This window comes from Eptesicus fuscus, chromosome 9 (genome assembly GCF_027574615.1).
Source record: "Eptesicus fuscus isolate TK198812 chromosome 9, DD_ASM_mEF_20220401, whole genome shotgun sequence".
NCBI lineage: Eukaryota > Metazoa > Chordata > Mammalia > Chiroptera > Vespertilionidae > Eptesicus > Eptesicus fuscus.
This window is the reverse complement of record NC_072481.1, coordinates 43,875,278-43,896,291: the sequence shown is the minus strand read 5'-3', so window position 1 is coordinate 43,896,291 and position 21,014 is coordinate 43,875,278. Positions and strand designations below refer to the sequence as shown.

At 40.1% G+C, this 21,014-nt stretch overlaps 1 protein-coding gene across 2 annotated transcripts in view; it reads right to left on the bottom strand.

Moving 5' to 3' along the window:
• The window catches only part of ATG4C (autophagy related 4C cysteine peptidase), an 81,215-nt gene that overhangs the window by 36,428 nt on the left and 23,773 nt on the right, over nucleotides 1–21,014 (bottom strand). For both annotated transcript variants that reach the window (XM_054721303.1, XM_054721304.1), the window contains exons 3-4: nucleotides 19,330–19,413; nucleotides 1,437–1,670 (exon numbers count right to left, since the gene is read on the bottom strand). In XM_054721303.1, coding sequence (XP_054577278.1) covers nucleotides 1,437–1,670; nucleotides 19,330–19,413 — 318 coding nt within the window. The remainder of the gene's footprint in view (nucleotides 1–1,436; nucleotides 1,671–19,329; nucleotides 19,414–21,014) is intronic.

Below are 21,014 nucleotides of genomic sequence, written 5' to 3'. Positions count from 1 at the left end.
CTCCTTCCTTGCATTATTAACACTACTTTTGAATAAACATTCTCTACATGATCTCATCAATAATCCCTATAGAAAGGTTACTAAATATTTGCCATGCATTCAGAAAAACTAACAAAAAATGACAGCACTTAGTAACCATATATGATAGCGTAAAATGATAAACTAAAACCCTCCTACAAATGTACATATTATTAAAAAATGTACTAATAGGAAGGGTAAGGAAGGTAGCAAACTAGAAAAAAAAGATATATGTAAGTTAGGTATCAATGACATTTTTGAGAGTCTAAAAGACTAAGTATGATGACCTTATTAAGAAATGCCTAATCAGCCGAAACCGGTTTGGCTCAGTGGATAGAGCGTTGGCCTGCGGACTGAAAGGTCCCAGGTTCAATTCTGGTCAAGGGCATGTACCTTGGTTGTGGGCACATCCCCATTAGGGGGTGTGCAGGAGGCAGCTGATCAGTGTTTCTCTCTCATTGATATTTCTAACTCTCTATCCCTCTCCCTTCCCCTCTGTAAAAAATCAATAAAATATATTTTTAAAAAAAAGAAATGCCTAATCAGTTTAACTGATTACAGTCATATCTATAAAGATAAAAATAATTTTAAAGCATTATTGATATGTAGAGAGAAAATAAAGAAAGCAGTGTAAAATTTGTTACAATAATGTAAATTTAAATAATGTAAAAATATTAACTATCTGCTCAAAGTCACTGCTATTGACCTGCCCAGGATTTACTGAACTGGAGATAATCCAGAGAGTTCAATAAAATATATATATATATATATATACCTAAGCAACTGGCTGACAGGCCAACCAGCCAGTAGCTATGACACGCACTGACCACCAGGGGGCAGACACTTAATGCAGGAGCGGAAACCACAGGCATGGAAACATGGAACAGACTGATGAATCTCAGAGGGAAAGGGGGAGAGGGGAGGGCGGAAAGAGATTAACCAAAGGTCTTATATGCTAACTAAAGGCCCAGTGCACGGATTCATGCACCGGTGGGGTCCCTCGTCCTGACCTGTGGGGATTGGGCTGAAACCAGCTCTCTGACATCCCCCGAGGGGTCCTGGATTGCAAGAGGGTGCAGGCCAGGCCAAGGGATCCCACTGGTAAATGAATCCGTGCACCGGGCCTCTAGTAAATAAGTAATAACCACACCAAAACAAAGGCTACTAAAAACTGAACTTACTTAATTCATGGTAGTAGCCAAGAATAATAGGTTATGTGTCACATGTGTTTTTGAAAGGGGAATCATGAAAGTTTATATATAAGTCATACCTGACCCAATTCAATAAGGATGCAATATGTTAGATTAGTTTCAACTTTAGAAGACATTAGGGAGTCAAGAAATTAACCACAGGGAATTATATGCAGTTTAAAAGCTGGCGTTCAAATTTAAAAAAAAGACAACAGAGATTTGATTTACCTCTACCAAGAAAGTGTAGTATGAGTCCTTGAGCCAATAGCATCTGGCTAGTTCGTAATGTACAGCCCCAACCACAGTCTGTTGTCAGAGATGAGCCTTCTATTTGAGGAAATTCTTCCCTGTAGGTCAGCCATATTCTTGAAATAAAATCTTTACGAAATTCGTCTACATTTCCCGAAATCACATGATCTTCTATTGTACATCCAGATCTTGCAGGTAACATTTTATTTTCATCTACAAAATAAAAATATAAATTATAGTCTAAATATATGCTGAGTATGTCACAATTTTCCTAATCTTTTTTTCTATTTAAATGAAGATAAATCTTATTCATCCTAATCAGACTATTCTGAAAATCAAATGAGAATGAACTTTGAATGTTTTGTATACTCTAGCACTAATATAAGATATTATCAGTAATATTTTTGTTAATAATAATATCCTATAGTCCAAACATAATTGACTCTTTTATGAGGGGATAATATAAATATATCTTTTCTTTTTGCCTCATTTGGCTCAGGAAATAGATATTAGTACTCTCTAAATTGAGATCTGCAATAAAAATATCATCATTATCAATACATAAAAATGTATTTGAACTTAAAATCAAATAAAATGTGCACACTGTATTCATTGTCATGAATATTTAACTCAAATTATAAAATCAAAACCAAGATAAAGAGTAAAAATATAAAATTCTTATAGTTATCCTTTTATGTGGAAATAAAAATTTTTAAAAATTATTGCAACCCATATATATCATTTTTAAAAACTTTTTCAAATTGATTACCTCTAATATAATTTCTATGTGAAAACTATGGTCACTGTTTTCCCAATCTATACTAATAAAAGGGTAATATGCTAATTAGACTGGATCAACCAGCCATCTTCCAGACTCCAACTTCCTTCCGGACAAAGCCATGGTGATGGGGGCCAAGGCAGAGGCAGTTAGGGGCGAAATCAGGCCGCAGGGGAGGGCAGTTGGGGACAAGATCAGGCCAGCAGGGGAGGGCTGTTGGGGCAAGATCAGGCCGGCTGGGGAGGGCAGTTGTGGGCAAGATCAGGCTGGCAGGGGAAGTAGTTAGGGGCGATCAGGCAAGCAGAGGCAGTTAGGGGTGATCAGGCCAGCAGGGGAGGGCCGTTGGGGGCAAGATAACCAGCAGAGGAGGGCAGTTGGGGGCGAGATCAAGCTGGCAGGGGAGGGCAGTTAGGGGCGATCAGGCAGGCAGGCAGAGGGGTTAGGGGCAATCAGGCAGGCAGAGGATCAGGCAGGCAGGCAGGTGAGCGGTTGGGAGCCAGCAGTCCCAGATTGTGAGAGGGATATCCAACTGGAGAGGGTGCAGGCTGGGCTGAGGGAACCTTCCTTCCCCCCCCCCCACCGTGCACGAATTTCATGCACCGAGCCACTAGTATTTTATAAAACACTAGTGCTAAAAATGAACTAACATCCCTTGATTACTCCGAGAGAGGGTCTTAATAATCTTTACAACCTCAAAATGCAGCACAATACCTAACATAAGTAGATCCTAATAAATGTTGGTTGGTTTGGGTGGGTGGATGGTGGGTAGGTAAATCTGCCTACAACTCTCAATTCCAAGAAGTTCAATTTCTAATACCCTTCGAGAGGATGCTCAAGCAGTTTTATCATGCTTTTATTCCTCATCCTTCCTGCACCTATTCTTCTTCAAGGCCATTTTGAAAAAATTACAATCACCCAACAATAAAAGCCCAGCGACCAAACAGCGGAATGACCAAAACAACTGGTCAACCAGTCGCTATGATGCGCACTGACCACCAAGGGGCAGAAGCTCAACACAGGAGCTGCCCCCTGGTGTCAGTGCGCTCCCACAGTGGGAGCACCACTCAGCTGACAGGGATGAGCAGCGCTACCACAGCGGACAGATCCCCACAGGCCACACCCACCACCAGTGCACAAATCCCGTGCAATGGGCCTCTAGTATATCCTATCTAATAAAGAGCTAATATGCCAATTAGACCAAACAGCAGAACAAGCGTCCAGACGACCTTCCAGACAACCTTCCAGACAAAGCCGGGGCTGCAAGGCCGGCCAAGGCAGCCAGGGCTGTGAGGGCTGAGCCTCTTGCACGAATTTCATGCATCAGGCCTCTAATATATATGTATTCAGCTTATTGGAGCTAAGTTGCAGCATATAGTTTCAACAATAATAAAAAGAATAAAAGCCAAGCCCCATTATCAATGAATATCTCTCAATGTTAGAGGTTAAAGTTAATTAAAAATAAAATGCCTGGAAATTGAACATAGCACTAAAAATATGTCCAAAACTTCCACTTTAGAGACATTTAACTTTAAAACTTGATATAATAGTTTCTAGTAACTCTCACACCTCATCCTGTGGCTTGCCAAACATATAGTTCCTAACCTCCTACTTAGAAGTAGTTATTTCCTTATTATCTTAAGATCTAGACTCCTCTTAATATTTACTCTAAATATTATTGGAAAACTGCTAGTACTAAATGAACTTAGTTGTCCTGTTAACTTCCCACTATCTGACTGATTTGCCTTTGTCAAAACTTTAATTAATTATATCTGCAGTCGTGCATGGAACACATTCTTAGAAGTGTGTTGTTAGGTGATTTTGTAGTTGTGCAAACATCAGAGTACACTTACACAAACCTAGATGATATAGCCTACTACATACCTAGGCTAAATGGTATAGCCCAGTGGTCAGCAAACTCATTAGTCAACAGAGCCAAATATCAACAGTACAACGATTGAAATTTCTTTTGAGAGCCAAACTTTTTAAACTTAAACTTCTTCTAACGCCACTTCTTCAAAATAGACTTGCCCAGGCCTTGGTATTTTGTGGAAGAGCCACACTGTGGCTCACAAGCCACAGTTTGCTGACCATGGGTATAGCCTATTGCTCCTTGGCTACAAACTTGTACAGCACATTACTTTACAAAACTACACATGAGGTCAAATCAAGCATGAGAAAATAATGCAATCAAGAGATGTATATAAGCATAACCAATGGACGCAAAACACTGGGGTGTGAGGGCATGCATGGGAGTGGGGTGGGGGGGCAATGGTAAGATATGTACACGTATAATACCTTAATAAAAAAATGGAAAAAAAAAGAGAGAGATGTAGTAAACACAAGATGTATAAGGCTTCTGGTAGCCTAACATGATATCGTTTTACAGCAAAAAATTTTTATAAGTAGAAAGAGTATTCTCTAAAATAACAAAAATATAATACAGGAAATACAGAAACCAGTAACATAGTCATTTATTATCACTATCAAGTATTCTGTATTGTACATAATGGTATGTTATACTTTAATACAATTTACAATAGGGATTTTTCAGTTCCATTATAATCTTACTAGTGGCCTGGTGCAAGAAATTTGTGCACATTAAAAGGGGATTAATTAGAGGAAATATTTTAATATTGCTATTTGCCCTTTCTCTATAATAGAAGTGTCAGAGATTAAAGAAAATTAGTAAAATGTATATGAAAATCTTCCTCCTGTCAGAGTCTGGGGCACACCGCGGGACTCAGAGTCAAGTCCCCGCCCACCCGCAGCGCCTCAAAATCGCACGGACCCAGACCCAGCTGGCCCCACCCCCATTGGGCGAGACCCAGACCCGGCCGGCCCCACCCTAGTCAAGCCCCGCCAGGCAGGGGGCGCAGCCTCAGGTCCCGTCAAGCCCCACTGGGTGGGGTGCGCAGCCTCTGGGCCCCCGTCAAGCCCTGCAGGGTGGGGGGCGCAGCCTCAAGTCCTCTGGCACACACCAGGCAGGGGGTCGCAGCCTCAGGTCCCCCAGCGCACCCTCAAGTCCCCCGGCCCAGCACCGAGGCAGGGGGCACGGCCTGAAGTTCATCGGCCTGGCACCAGGGCGGGCGGCATGGCCTGAGGTCCCCCAGCCCGGTACCAGGGTGGGGGCATGGCCTGAGGTCCCCTGGCCTGGCTCCAGGGCCGGGGGCACAGCCTGAGGTCCCCCAGCCTGAGCCGGGGCGGGGGACATGCCTTGAGGTCCCCCATCAAGCCCCACCAGGTGGGGGACGCGGCCTGAGATCCCGTCAACCTCCGCCAGGCAGGGGGGCACGGCCTGAGGTCCCCCGTCAAGCCCCACCGGGCAGAGGGTGCAGTCTGAGATCCCCTGTCAAGCACTGCCGGGTGGGGGCGGCGCAGCCTCAGGTCCCCCGGCCCGGCGCCAGGAGGGGGGCGCAGCCTCAGGTCCCCTATCAAGCCCTGCCAGGTGAGGGGCACGGCCTGAGGTCCCCCGGCCTGGCATTGGGGCGGGGGACACAGTCTGAGATCCCCTGTCAAGCCCCATCAGTCGGTGGGGCGCAGCCTCACGTCCCTGCTGATTGCTCATTAAGGCTCGTTATGGGAACTCGGCCTCTGCTATGGGTGCAGCCATCTTGTGTTACGGAAACCCTGCCTCCGCTGTGGGCGCCGCCATCTTTGTGATGGCATGACGGTCAATTTGCATATTCCCTCTTTATTAGATAGGAAAAGGGACCACCATGTTCTAGGTATATGAGGTCCATCACTGACTGGAACATCATTATGCAAGGCATAACTATATACTGTTTTTTTAAATCTACTTCAGCATCCCTCCAGATTTCAAGTACACTAGAATAGAAGGAATATATATTTTTAAATTTTTTATGTATTGATTTGAGAGAGAAATTTGTTGTTCCACTTATTTAGGCATTCACTAGTTGTTTTCTGTATGTGCCTTGATCAGATTTCAAACCCACAACCTTGGCTTATCGGGACAATGCTCTAACCAACTGAGCTACCTGGCCAGGGCCAAAGAGAAGGAGTATGTTTATTTTGTGCTGCCCTGAATCTTCAGCACCTGCCACAGAGTTCAGTCCATAGTAGATGTGCAATAAACATTTGTCAGATGAATGTAAAATATATGGAACCAAAAGAAAAACCCATTTTTTTTGTTTGCTTTGTTTTTGTTTTTTTTGTTTTTTATGACAGAAGAGACTGGAGAACTTTATGAAGGATAAGAATGTCTGACAAAAATCTATTACAAAAAAACTGGAAAGTTGATAAAGCAAATAGAAGAGAATTTCTGGTAATATTGAGGGCTTAGTCAAGGCTGATTATCACAATCAGAAATCACAACTAGACAAGCTAATATGAGAAATAATCAGAATTTAAGCAAATTACAAAACAAAACCTCAGGAGCACAGTTATTTAGCAGATGTGGGGTAAATTAAATATGCATATGTTTAAAAAATGGGAAGGTATTAAAAGTTGGACAAATAACAGAAAAGATACTATTAAAACTGACCAGGCACATAGGAAAGAAAACCCAATGGAATTACTAGAAATGAAAAAATATAATAACTATAATAACTAAAAACAGGAGCTTAGTGTAGGATTAATTACACACAGCTCAGGAGATAATTAAAGAACCAGAAGTAAGAACTAAATAAATTATTCAAGACATAGCACTGAGAGACAAAGTAATAGTAAATATGACCAAAAGAATTTCAGAGACATGAGAAAAATCTAACAGAGCGATTTATCAGAGATACAAAAAGAGAGAATAGAAAGAATGGGGATGGCTGTAATTAAAAGTGCTGAAAATTTTTCAGATTTTAGAAAAAATATGTCAAAGCAATCACTTCTATACCCATGGCTTCAATAACTTTTTTATATACTCTAATAACAATACAACTTTAAATGTTTTTATTTAACAGTTTTATTTTACATAAAATGCCTCATTTACTAAAACCAGATTCCAAATTGCTCTGTGAAAACAATCACAAAAAAATGTGATATTAGTATGTTAACTTTAAGACATTTCTCTAATTGCTTTATTTGTGTGTTTGATTTAATGTGTGCTGTTTTTGAAAATGTAAGTTGGGATGTCACCTAACAAACTTAGCCAAAATAAATTTATAACAAACTTTCAACCAGCAAGCTCCACTTGGATGTTCCACATAACAGAGCCAAAAGTCACCTTCCTCCACAAACCTACTCCTCCTGCTGCGTTCCCCCTCCAGGAGGAAGTCAGTGCTCTCTAACCACTCGGGATCCTTGCCTGCAGCTGGCTTTCCCAGGGCAGGGCCAGGGACCAACACAGGCTATGCCTGGCATTCCCACCCCTAATTCCTTCCCCGCCATGTCTAGCCAGTTTCTTAACTACCTGAAAGCCCAGTTCTTTTCCCTATTTTCATTTTTCAAACCTGCCTGAGACCCTCCAGTCCTCAGTCTTTCCTATTTATAGCTCTATTTAAGGTCTTGTGGGACTATATGACGACTTTGGGGTATATATTTTTTCCTTTCTCAATAAAAACTTTAATATCCCAACATTGGAGTATTTATCCATTGTTACCTATCCAGATGGTACCTAAGTGAAGGAATCAAGTTAAGGGCTTGGTGGTACCCGTGCTCCCGCCTGTTAAGCGAGTCGATAGGACAATTCACGTGAAAACAATTTAGGGTTTGTAATTTAAGTTCAAAATAGAGACTGACATGGGAGAGGCTGTATGGCGTTCAGTGAGCTGCTTTCAGAGTCTCAGACGGAAGCTGCCTATTTGTTCCAACTATAATTTGAACACAGAAGGAAAGAAAATTGTGGGAAAGAAAACATAAAGTAACTGAACGATGTGACATGTGCCTGCCAGTGCTGCAGAACATAGTTTTTTGTTTGCTTGCTTGTTTTTTACCCAAAGGAGAACCCACAGAGTTCTGATTACTTTAAAATTTCCACTTTTAAACAAGTATGTTTTAGTCTTACTTCAGTGATTTAACAGACTCCTCTTTTACATTCACCGTTCTAAAAGAGAGGTGTTGTAAAAAATAAATAAATAAATAAATAAATAAATAAATAAATAAATAAATAAAATAAAAGAGAGGTGTTGTGTTCATGAGACTATTGGTGTAAAAAAAATTTTTTTTTCAAAAAAGAAAACAAATTTAGACTTTAATTTGTAGTATAAAGTTTGGGGCATTAAGATGCCAGATCCTGCACAAGAATGCTTGTCTCCATGGCTCCCTCTCTCCTCTCCCCTCCTGTTGATAGAATCCTGTTCAACTTCAAGAGTGTTGAGGTAAGCCCAGCCGGTTTGGCTCAAGGCGACAACCTATGAACCAAGAGGTCACAGTTTGATTCCCGGTCAGGGCACATGCCTGGTTTGCGGGCTTGATCCCCAGTAGGGGGCGTGCAAGAGGCAGCCAGTCAATGATTCTCTCTCACCATTGATGTTTCTTTCTCTTCTCTCTCTCTCTCTCTCTCTCTCTCTCTCTCTCTCTCTCTCTCTCTCTCCTTCTGCCATCCTCTCTCTCAAATCAGTAAAAAAAAAATTTTTTTTAAAAAAGAGTGTTGAGGTAAAAGTTCTAAAGTGTTGGGGGGGAGAAGAGAGAAGAGAGGGAGGAGAGAGGAAAAAGAGAGGAAATGTTTGATTAAAATAATTATGGGTAACAACGTGGCTAATGAAGACTGTGTTCTTTTAAGTAAAAAACATTCTGTCATAAAGATGTTAAAGCCCCATTTGTCTCACTTAAATGCCAGAGATTATTTGATTTCATAGAGGAAATGTATTATAGTTCTTATTCTATTTAAACTTTAGTTAAGCTCTTCATTTCATTAAAAGTTAGATTAAGCCTATGAGTTCACCCAGATGGGACGTGGCTTTGTAAATGGGAAGTACTCTTTTTTTCAGAATTTTTTAAGACAGTATTGTGAAAAAATAAACAAATTATGAGAATTAATTGTGCCTTTAAACAAAAAGCAAATAATTATTTGTAAAAACTTCTGCTCTGCGTGGTTCTGTACGGTAAGCCTCTGAGTGATTTTACAAACCAGTTAGTAGATGATAGTGATAAAAACCAAAATAGGGCCTTTATATAATTTTTTAAAAAGATTTACAACTCACTTTCATGTATATCTCATTTGGCCCTTCTAACTACAAATAAGGCCCATGTATATTCTCCCTCTATTGCTAATGAAGAAGCCGAGACTTAGAGATAGATCTCAAATGACTGTGTAACACAGCTACTGAACAGAAGCTGACATGGAGGTGATAGATATGCCAAATTCAGTTCTTGTGATGCTTTAAAAGCTCTTTAGAATGCAGCTCATGTTTTACAATTCCTCCACAAAGTGGGTCTATCTTAACTTACCCCGATTTTGAACATTTCCATTCAAAATTATTGTATATACCTCAGAGGCAACACCTACCTCTCAATCCTATGTCCATAAATTCATTATAATGAGTAAGAATAAAAAACGACGTCATAAAATAGCATGAATTTACCAGGCAAACAAGCTGATATATGTTAAAGAGTTTGTCCCAATGACTTTGAATTGCCCTGGACAGAACTTTAGGAGAAGCTGGTAAGAAAGCAGGTAAGGATTAAGCATTCTGATAAGAAGTGTTAAATCAGAATAGTTAACAGAGTTTGTGAGTACATAATTTACCTTTTTATGTTCAACATGATAGTAAAACTTTCATTTCAATTTGTTTTTAATTTGGGGGAGACATTCAATAAAGGGATATAAGAAACCTCAATTTCAGCATTTGCCTATTATCAAGTTTCCATAGAAACAAGGTCATAGCACTAAAATATAAAGTACAAGCACAATGAAAGTTTGCTTTTAATGTCTTTATTTCAGACAATTTTCTATCAGTTATCCTGGAAACTAAGAAATACCTACTTATGTGTAAAACATTTTGGCTTTTCTATAATGGAGAATTGAATTATTTGGTTACACAAAATTATATATGAATGATGCTCTGCCTTGTTCTTCTAAGACTGCAACATGATTTCTTCTAAGTCATTTTAAAGAGCTATTCCTAAGAACCTAGTATAGATTTCAGTCAAACTTAAAAGGAGTTTTCTACTACCTTGCCTTTACCTATCAATATATCTAACTGATGGTAGTATCCATAACACAATAAAGACACTAAAGTACTGTGATACAATTTTATGATTGCTCATCAACTTCATACAACCTTTTATGTTATGACCCTATGAGCTTTCCTAATTTTCTGGCTAAAGATTCTCTCTCAAGTTACCCCTTCCTCCCCCTCCCCCTAAGGAGTGAGTAGGGAAGGAATTGGCAATATTATGTGGAAAAATCTCTGAGCAACATCTTTCCTCTGCTTTTTCTGGTAAGAATGTTAATAATCATTTGATGGAAAAGATTTAGAAAATATAGAAAAGTCATAAAGAGAAGTAATGACATAAAACTCCTGAAACTGTGCTTGACATCTAGCGAGCGCTCCAGGATGTACTTCCATGCACTGCATGGAGCTCTACTGCATGACTCTGGTAGCTGTTCAGTGAACCATCAAATGGTTGGAGCATCATTCATTTACCCACCCTTTATGGTTGGCCCTCTTCTAAAGTGAAACTGTATATAACCCTATATAAGAAAAGACTAATATGCTAAGTGTCCGGTCGTCAGGCCGTCCGTTCAATCAATCAAAGCGTAATATGCTAATGATATGCTAAGGCCGCTCAACCATTCGCTATGACATGCACTGACCATCAGGGGCAGACAGGTGACCAGCCGACCAGTCACTATGATATGCACTGACCACCGGGGGCAGACACTTCAACCAGTAGGTTAACTTGCTGCTAGGGTCCGGCCGATGGGGACTGAGTGAGACGGGCTGGACACACCCTGGAGCCTTCCCACAGTCCCTCCCCGGCCCCGATCGTGCACTGGTGGGGTCCCTCAGCCTGGCCTGCACCCTCTTGCAATCCAGGACCCCTCGGGGGATGTCAAAGGGCCAGTTTCGGCCCCATGGCAGAACGACCAGTCGCTATGATGTGCACTGATCACCAGGGGGCAGATGCTCAATGCAGGAGCTGCCCCCTGCTTAGCCAGAGGTCTGGCTCACAGCTGGCAAGCATAGAAGCATGGCGGTAGCCTCTCCCACCTCCGTGGCAGCACTAAGGATGTCCAACTGAAGGCTTAGGCCCGTCAGTCGGACATCCCCCGAGGGCTCCCAGACTGCGAGAAGGCGCAGGCCAGGCTGAGGAGCCACCCCGAGTTCATGAATTTCGTGCACTGAGCCTCTAGTCCCATTATAATGTGTTATTCTAAGGACTCATAAAAACGGATGCATTGTACCTCCCTATGGAATTTAGGATGTCATTTCATAGTTAAAGTATTTTAACATTAAATGTTCTTATCCCAAATTAAAGTTGCTATTGGTTTCTCACTGAACATTACAACGCATCTTTTAAATTATTTTTGTTTGTTTTTGTTTAAAGTATTACATATGTCTCCTTTTTCCCCCATTGACCCCTCCCCAGCCACTCCCACCCCCCAGGACAAGCCCCCATCGCCCCAGTGTCCGTGTCCATGGGTTATGCTAATATGCATGCATACAAGTCCTTTGGTTGATCTCTTACACCACCCCCCACACACACACCCTCCCCTTCCTTCCCTCTGAGGTTTGATGGTCTGTTCAGTGTTTCTCTGTCTCTGGATCTATTTTTGTTCATCCATTTAAGTTGTTCATTATATTCCACATCCTCTTTTAAATTTTTGTGGTTCTGGTGTCTTTAATTTGGAATTACTACTCCAAGATCTGAAAGTAATGCTGATCTTGGATGACAATTCAGAAGATATCATTAGAGGTGAAGGAATTAGCCAAAGAACACATAAGCATAGCCCGAGGACACAGACAATAGTGTGGTGAGGGCCAGGGAGGGGTGATGGAGGTTGGGTGGAGGTGGGCAAAGGGGGAGAAACGGGGGATTCCTGCAATAGTATCAACAATAAATTACCATCAAGGTGCAGCAAGCATCACTGCAGTGCTCACTGAGAAAGAGAAGAATAAAACAATATACATCTTAAATGCCACCTAAGTAATTAAAATTTAAATGTGGATCCATTTTCTCCCTCTATCCAAACTGCAGAGCAGACAGAGGAAGAAGCCAGTCCTGATGCTGACTCTGGGCCAGGGGCTTGAGAAGCTTCGCAGCACCTGGGTAGGAAGCTCAGCCTTGGAGCCCAGCTTGTCCTTGGAGATAGGATCAAGGTGTCACAGGAACCGTGCGTTCCCTTTCCTCTTCTAAAGAGGTCGGTTTTAAAATGAGATAACTTTTTCATAAAACATGTTACATCTTTTAAAAGCAAAATCTTTGCATTAGAGACTTCTCAGAAATACCCATTTTGCATCAGATGTGACTTTTTGTGATTTGCCACCTATGTATTGGCCAAGTGATCTTTTAATTGCATCAGAATCTTCGGGTGCCTATGAACTGGGTAACTCGGGAACTACTTGGTTTTCTGGTTGTCCATGGTTCCTGTTCCACGCCCTTGCTAATCAATGCCTGTACCTGCCCATCTCCCACTGAAGGGCGGTCACTTGAGCCAGCCCCTTCCTGGCTGCAAGCTCAGTAGGTGTGTCTGGGGCCTGGAGTTGAGCTGCCCACACTTGACCTTTCAAGTAGAATTGCAACTGCATGTAATTAGCATCTGTTCATTACTGCTAGGACTAGAAGACTCTTTTTTTGCTATTTTCACAGTAGTATTTTTTCGGTGATGCATCAGACATTGCAGTAAAAAACAAATCTGAGTTGACTGAAGTTTTACTGAAGTTTGCTCTCTTAAGCATATTTTAACTCAGGAACAACATCCATCGCCTGATCTCTCCACCACTGTGTTGTCAACATCCCAAGATGGTCTCTTAGGAAACCTGCCTTGATTGTTGATTGAAGCATCAAGTGGGAACACATAGTATGTTTTTACTGTCCCTTCCCCTGATGGGATGATGATTGAGATGCTTGTGTAATGCATTACTTTTTCTTCCCGTGGATCCAACATTTTACTAAGCTTTTTAGGGAGCAGAGAAAATGCATCTGAGAGCAATTTTTTCTACAAACCTGCCCTAATCTATAAACAGACTGCCTACATTTTCCCATGTGACCTTCTGAGGGGTTGGGAGTTGTGGGAATGGTAGAAAGGGGCACTGTTTACCCCAAGGGTTACTTCTCTGCTCTCATCTTTCAAGGATGGGGCGACAAAGCCATTCCTGTCCTGAGATGTAAAGAAGCACTTTTAGTTCCACATGATACTGATATGTGGCATTGGAAGCTCTGTCCATTGTGCTTTGCGGTGTGTCTCTGTCCATGTGTACCAGAGCGTCCGGGATGCTGAAAACCTCCTGCTTTTTGTGGACTTCCTGAAGTCTCTCACTTCATTTCTCCAGGACACACGGGGTCCCATTGACTGCCGTGGGGACACCATGTACATACCACAGACTGTCCTGGTATTGACTACTCATGCTACATTGTTGTAGTTATTAAACTGATTATTATTCTTATGTTATAAATAAATAAAAAATAACGTTCCATTTGGGATAAAAGTATTTGAGTGAATTTTCATCTTTATGCTGTATTTGTTTTTTGAGATCAAAAGGTTAAATTGCATGTTTACTGCACAGCTTAAGAATCATTTCAGAGTTTTAGCTACAGTTAAAATATTTCTAGCTTGGAAAATTTAGTCCTCAAAATAATTACACTTTTCAAAAATATACCATCTTGATCTTCAACTTTTTAATAAAGATTAAGTGCATTTGCAGTAAAACACCAGAAAAATGCAAAATGGTGTTTTATACAGGGGTGGGCAAAAGTAGGTTTACAGTTGTGCATATGGAAAAACATGTAATACAAGAATAAATAATAATATAAGAATAGACTGTGTTTCATATATTCACAACTGTAACCTACTTTTGCCTACCCCCTGTATAATATATAGATATTTATGATTATTGGCTACTGGAAATTTATGTGTTATGTATTTTAAAAGGCATCAAGTAGGTTTTCTCTCTCTCCATCTTTTGTGTATTAGTGAGGGATCCTGATAGGAAAGTGTGACAGATAGCATGATGAAACTATTTTATATTAGTATGAGGAAGGAAGGCTGATCTGAATTAGTTTTAAAAATACAACAAAACCTAGCATGTTAAAATTGTTGAACCCTGGCTGTGTGTGTCCCATGCACTGAAAGGTTGCTGGTTCGATTCCTGATCAGGGCACATGCCTGGATTATGGGCTTAATCCCTCGCAAGAGGCATGTTTGCTCTCACATCAGTGTTTCTCTCTCCCTCTCCCCTCCTTTCTCTCTAAAAAACCTATTAAAAATATTTGGTTTTAATAGTTAGTATTCTGTGATATTCAAAAATGCTTCTATTTCTTTCAACTACTTATAGTGACTGGGATTAATTATTGGCCTTAAGGAAGAGAATTGTCCTAACATAGTTTAGGCTATTTCAATATTTGATTATTGCTATATTGTTAGGCTCTTTACAAATCAATTAATACTTCAAAAATAAAAGACTACTTCTAAAGTGTGTTAGTTTATTCTCTAGAACAATGATTTTCAACCACTTTCATCTCATGGCACACAAAAACCAATTACTAAAATTCTGTACTACACCAAAAATATATTTTTTTGCCAATCTGACAAAAACTATGTATATTTTTATTGATTTACAAAAAAAAGTAATAATAATAGTATATATCATCCCCTTTTGCTCCAAAGTGACATTTTTTAAAAGTAGGTGTCTATAGTTGTATATAATGATTTCTGGTACTAAGAATTAACCAATCAAATGCAACCTTATTATACAACATGACCAATAAGATGTAACTCTATTATATGACCTACTAGAGGCTCAGTGCACGAAATTCATGCACGGGGGGGCGGAGGGGAGGGGAGGGGGCCCCTCAGCCCGGCCCGCACCCTCTCGCAATCCCAGACCCCTCGGGGGATGTCAGGCCTAAACCGGCAGTCGGACATCTCTCTTGCAATCCAGGACGCTGCACCAGTGACCATATTTTTCATACAGGTGAAAGGTATCTTGCTGTTGTCTGTACGGCTACATTTTTTTGCCTCGATTATAAAAAGTAGTACATAACATGATCCTTCTGAGGCAATAGTACCATTTTCCCCATCTGATGGGTGGAAAAACTGAAGCAGAGAGAAGTTAAGTAATTGGCTTTGTCACACAGTTATAAGTGTCAGAATCAGGGCTGACCACAAAATGTGCAAGCCAGAGTCCATGCATGTCATCGCTGCATCATCCTGTCTTTTCAGTGTTAGAGTTAGCCTTGCCAAGTTTTAATTTTTAAATCTAAGAGATTGTTACCAAAATACAGGGTAGGGTCTCTAGGTCTGGCCAGTGATCTGTGGAGCAACCAGCAGGGCGATGGCGGGGGGGGGGGGGGGGGGGGAGGGGGGGGTCCACTGGCACCCACCTTAGCTGATGGCCTGGTGCCACCCGCTTGCCAGCCCCGCCCCCCCCATCACCCCACCACCACCGCCAGCCCCGCCCCCGCCACTGCTGCCAGTTGCCTGCCCCACCCCCGCCACTCTGCCCACTGACACCTGCCTTGGCTGGCTTGGCGCCGCCTGCTCGCCAGCTCGGCCCTCCCCCGCGCCCCCCTTCCCGCCAACGGGTCATTCCACAGGTCGTTCTGCTGTTCGGTCAATTTGATTATTAGGGTTTTATATAGATAGATATATTTTTAAGACAGGGTCTTCACACCAGAAGGGTATTGTTGTGTTGGCTATGGTCATTTTTTTAATTTGACAATCTAAGGGAAAAGAAGTCAGTGCCCCTGACTAGTCAGGTATTTTTTAAAAATTCCTGTAGCACACTGGTTGAAAATCGCTGCTCTCAAAAAGGGTCTCAAAAAAAGTTCACTGTCACCACTCCAATACCACTGCAGATAAATTTGAATTTGTTTCTGTAGTAAAATTTACCTTCCAGCTGTAACTGATTTTAAATCATTTGTCAAACACTCACTGACAGCTGTGAGTGCTCAGCAGCTGGAGGTAGGAGAGAAGTGAGAGTCCTCCCTTCCCTGGAGAAGCTTACTTTTTTGTGAGGGGGATGCCCTGTAAGCAGTTGATACCTTGTAACAAGTGGCAGCTATGTGACTGTACAGAAAGGGAGAAGTTTTATAGTGTGGCTACTGGCAAAGATATCCTGGAGGTAAATTGGGAGGGATTTGGGGGGAGGAGCAGCAGGAGTGAGACAGGGTGATGATGAGTATTAAATAACTTAGAGAATAAAATTAATAACATTTAAAAATGAATAAAATGTATTCTCTGAGGTTCTCCCTTGAGTAGTGTAATGATAACCTTATTTAAACATGAAGTGAGAGTTAACTTGTTAAAGCTGTTTTATCTGTTTCTTTGGATCTGAATCTTATAAAACTCTTTTATTCTCCAGATGAGGAAACTGGGGCCCAGAGAGACCTTTGGCCCCTCCAGCTTGTTAGTGAGTGGGCAGCCCAGCACTCACACACCTCTGCCTCGAGCACATTTGTTTTGTCACTCTGTCTCCCAAACAAATTCTCATTATTGGCTTTCATTTACTGCAATAAAATGCTCTTCCTTCAATATTATAGAAAGCATTACATTTTATTGTAGTAAGTGAATAGTAGAAATAGAAAATTGCAGCTGTTTTTTATTGCTTAAGAAAATAAAATACTAAAATCTTATTCTAAACTTCTCACAATATTACATAGGATATTTATAATAGGTGTCTGCCAGGTTTGATTATAGGTGCTATATCAAGGGCAGCATTTTATAACCCATTCCTCAAATCTCATCTGTGGAAGTTAGAGTATCTAATGGGTTTACTATAGAGCTGCACATGATATCACATTCAAGCAGTTCATGGAGCATAAGAAAAATTACAATGCTTAATCGATTGACATTTTAACTAAGGAAAAACCACACTTTTATAGGTTTAACTTACTGTGACATTTTCTTCTATTTCCCTTCCCCTTCATGTATCTCCTGGGAGTCTTACTAAAAAGTATAGCTCATGCTCAACAGTATTTCTGGATGACAGCACAGCCAGCCAGCCTAAACTTAGAACCACAGTCCAATGGTGAATACAACTAGGTTGACAAGGGATGAGTAACAGACCCCCTTATGCTAAAGGCATTCTAGCCATACCTAATTTCAGTCAACTAATTGTCTTCTTCAGTGATCAGGTTAAGAAACTGGTGTCCATTATATATTAATTTCAAGGACCTAAATATGAATTTATAATGTCAGAATGAGTATATGAAGGAAAGGCCAGTTAGCAAATAAGAAATCCCAGAAAAAAGCATTTGTCTTTATTTGCTTGATTTCTGTTGTTAAAACATTGTGGAATATAATGAAAAGGAGAGGTGCTTTTTTCTGGTGTTTCTAGAAAAACAAAAAGTATGCTTTTATGAGATAGAGTCCTAAAATGATGCATACTACTTTGGAACTTACTAATGGAAGAAGTAACAGCTTGTCCCCTACTTGCATTGGAGTGTATCTGCACTTAAATTTAATTGATTTTTGTCAGATTTCCCCCATCATATATTTTTTCCTGCATTATTTTTGTATATAATTCATTCTCCTTCCTATCCCCCAAAAAAGGGGGAAAATGCATCACACCAGTCTTAAGGAACAAGTTTTCAAGCTAATTTCTTCGTGGATAAAATTTTTTTCAACTCAGGTTTTAGTTTCATAGATATATTTAATTTAAGTATACACACACACACACACACACACACACACACACACACACACACAAACACGCGGGGGAGGGGAGGACAAAATAAATTTACAAAATTTACAATTGTGGGTACATAAAACAGAGTTTATTCTTGTTATTATTTATTCATTATTGTATTACTAGAGGCCTGGTGCACAAATTCGTGCACAGGTGGGGTCCGGCCAGCCCTGCTGGGGGGAAGGGGCCATGGGCAGTTGGCCAACCAGCCCCGCCCCCTAGTCGAACTCCCGGTTGAACTCCCAGTAGAATTCCCGGTCAAGGGGACAATTTGCATATTAGCCTTTTATTATATAGGATATTTCATATGAACAACTATAAACCTACTTTTGCCCCACCCTGTAGGTATATTTGTGGAGACCCAGAAGGAGAGAGAAGAGAGAGGAAAACAGACTAAGTATTTTAAGACAACATGGCTAAATTTGATGAAAACTATAAACCAACAAGCCCAAGAAGTTCAACAAAATCCAAGCACAAGAAACATGAATAATGCCAAAACCGGTTTGGCTCAGTGGATAGAACGTCGGCCTGCGGACTCAAGGGTCCCAGGTTCGATTCCAGTCAAGGGCATGTACCTTGGTTGCGGGCACATCCCCAGTAGGGGGTGTGCAAGAGGCAGCTGATCAATGTTTCTCTCTCATCGATGTTTCTAACTCTCTATCCCTCTCTCTTCCTCTCTGTAAAAAATCAATAAAATATATTTTTTTAAAAAAAAGAGAAAGAAACATGAATAAAACTACACCAATGCACATCATAATCAAATTGTTCCAAACTAGTGATAAAAAAATCTTAAAAGCAGTCAAGAAAAAAAAAGGACATTATGTACAAAGAAAGATAAGGATGACATCAGATTTCTCTAATGCAAACAAAACAAGCAAGAAGATAGTGAGGCAACATCTTCAAAACTACTGCAAGAAAAAAAACATCAACCCAGAATTCTATACCCAGCAAAAATATCTTTCAAAAGTGAAAGTAATATACTTTTTCAGAGACATAAAAGCTGGAAAAATACATCACCAGCACACCTATACTATACAAAACATGGTGGTTGTTAGGGATTGAGGGTAGGGGGAATGAGTTACTGTTTAATAGGTATGGAGTTTCATATTTTACAAATGAAGAGTTCTGGAGATTAATGGTATCACAACCTTAAGAAAGTATTAATACCACTAAACTTAAAAATAATTAAGAGGTAAATTTTATGTTATATTTTACCACAATTTTTAAAATAGAGGTAAAAAACAACAGAAATGTGCCAGAAATAGATTAATCTAGAAATAAAATAGTGAAAACAGTTACACAATGAATTTCTACATATTTTTAAATGGGTTACAAATCTAGCACTTACCTTCACATTTAAAATGATAACATTTTCCAAGTAATAATACAGGAGAATTTCTACTAAAATACGTCTTTGTTTTCAACACCCAACCTAAATGAGAAAAAAATTGATTCGCAATTAAAGGGTTACACACTAAAAGTCTAGCAACATTTTCTTTTATTTAATTTCAAATCATCAATTATCAACTATAGATATGCATTTTTTGCAAAAGTAGCAAAATATTTGGACAATGAACTGAAAATATGTATTTTAATTACATTCACTCCACTTAAAGAACATAAGAGAGAAAAAATAATTTTAATTTACTTTCAAACAGGTAACAATGTTCTTATGGTATAAAAGAATTTTTAATCCTTACCCAAGGATATGTTTTTATTGATTTTAGAGAGGGAGGAAGGAAGAGAGAAGAAAATATTTACAAATCATATATTTGCTAAGGGATGTTTTATCTAGAGTATATAAAGAACTCTTATAATTCAATAACAAAATGACAACCCAATTAAAATGCACAAAGAATCTGAATATATACTCCAAAGAATATATACATGTAAGGCCAATAAGTACATGAAAAGATGCTTAACATCATTGTTCATCAAAGAAATGCAAACCAAACTCACAGTAAGATACTTCACAACCACTAGGATGGCTCTAATAAAAGGATGGACAAGGTACTGGTGAGGATGTGGAGTAATTGAAACCCTCAAACGTTAAGGGTGGGAATGTAAAATGGTGTAGCCACTTTGGAAAAGTATGGCAGTTCCTCAAAAAGTTAAACTTAGAGTTAACATATGATCCAGAAATTCTACTCCGAGACAACAGAAAACATATTCACACAAAACCTTGTACACAATGTTCAGAGCAACACTATTCATATTTCAAAAAGTAGAAATAACCTAAAGGTCCATCAACTGATGAATGGGTAAAGAAATGTGGTATAGTCAAACAATGAAATATTATTCAGCCATATAAAGGAATAAAGTACTGATATACACATGCTACCACATGGGTGAACTTGGAAAACATTAAGTGAAAAGGGTCAGATACAAAAGGCCACAGGTTATATGATTTCATTTACATGAAATGTCCAGAATAGGGAAATCCATAGATATAGAAAATAGACTGGTGGTTGCCAGGGGCTGGAGGAAGGTGTAGAGGAATAGGGAGTAGCTACTAATGGGCATGGGGTTGCTTTTTGGGCTAAAAATATATTCTGGAATTAGATAGTGATGATGGTTGCACAACCTAGTGAATATACTAAAAACCACTGACTCATACACTTTAAAAGGGTGCATTTAATAGTATATAAATTATACCAGAAGCCCAGTGCATGGATACTAGAGGTCCCTCGGCCTGGCCTGAACCCTCTTGCAATCCAGGACTCCTAAGGGGATGTCAGACTGCTGGTTTCAGCCCAATCCCCGCAGGTCATGCCAAGAGACCCCACCAGTGCACAAATCTGTGCACCAGGCCTCTAGTATGCATATAAGATCTTTGGTTAATCTCTTCCCGCCCTCCCCTCTCCCCCCTTCCCTCTGAGATTCATCAGTCTGTTCCATGTTTCCATACCTGTGCATTGAGCGTCTGCCCCCTGGTGGTCAGTGCACGTCATAGCTACAGGTCGAATGGTCGCTTAGACTTGTATATATATAGATCTCAACTTTAAAAATTAATGTTCATAATTTTCAGAATGC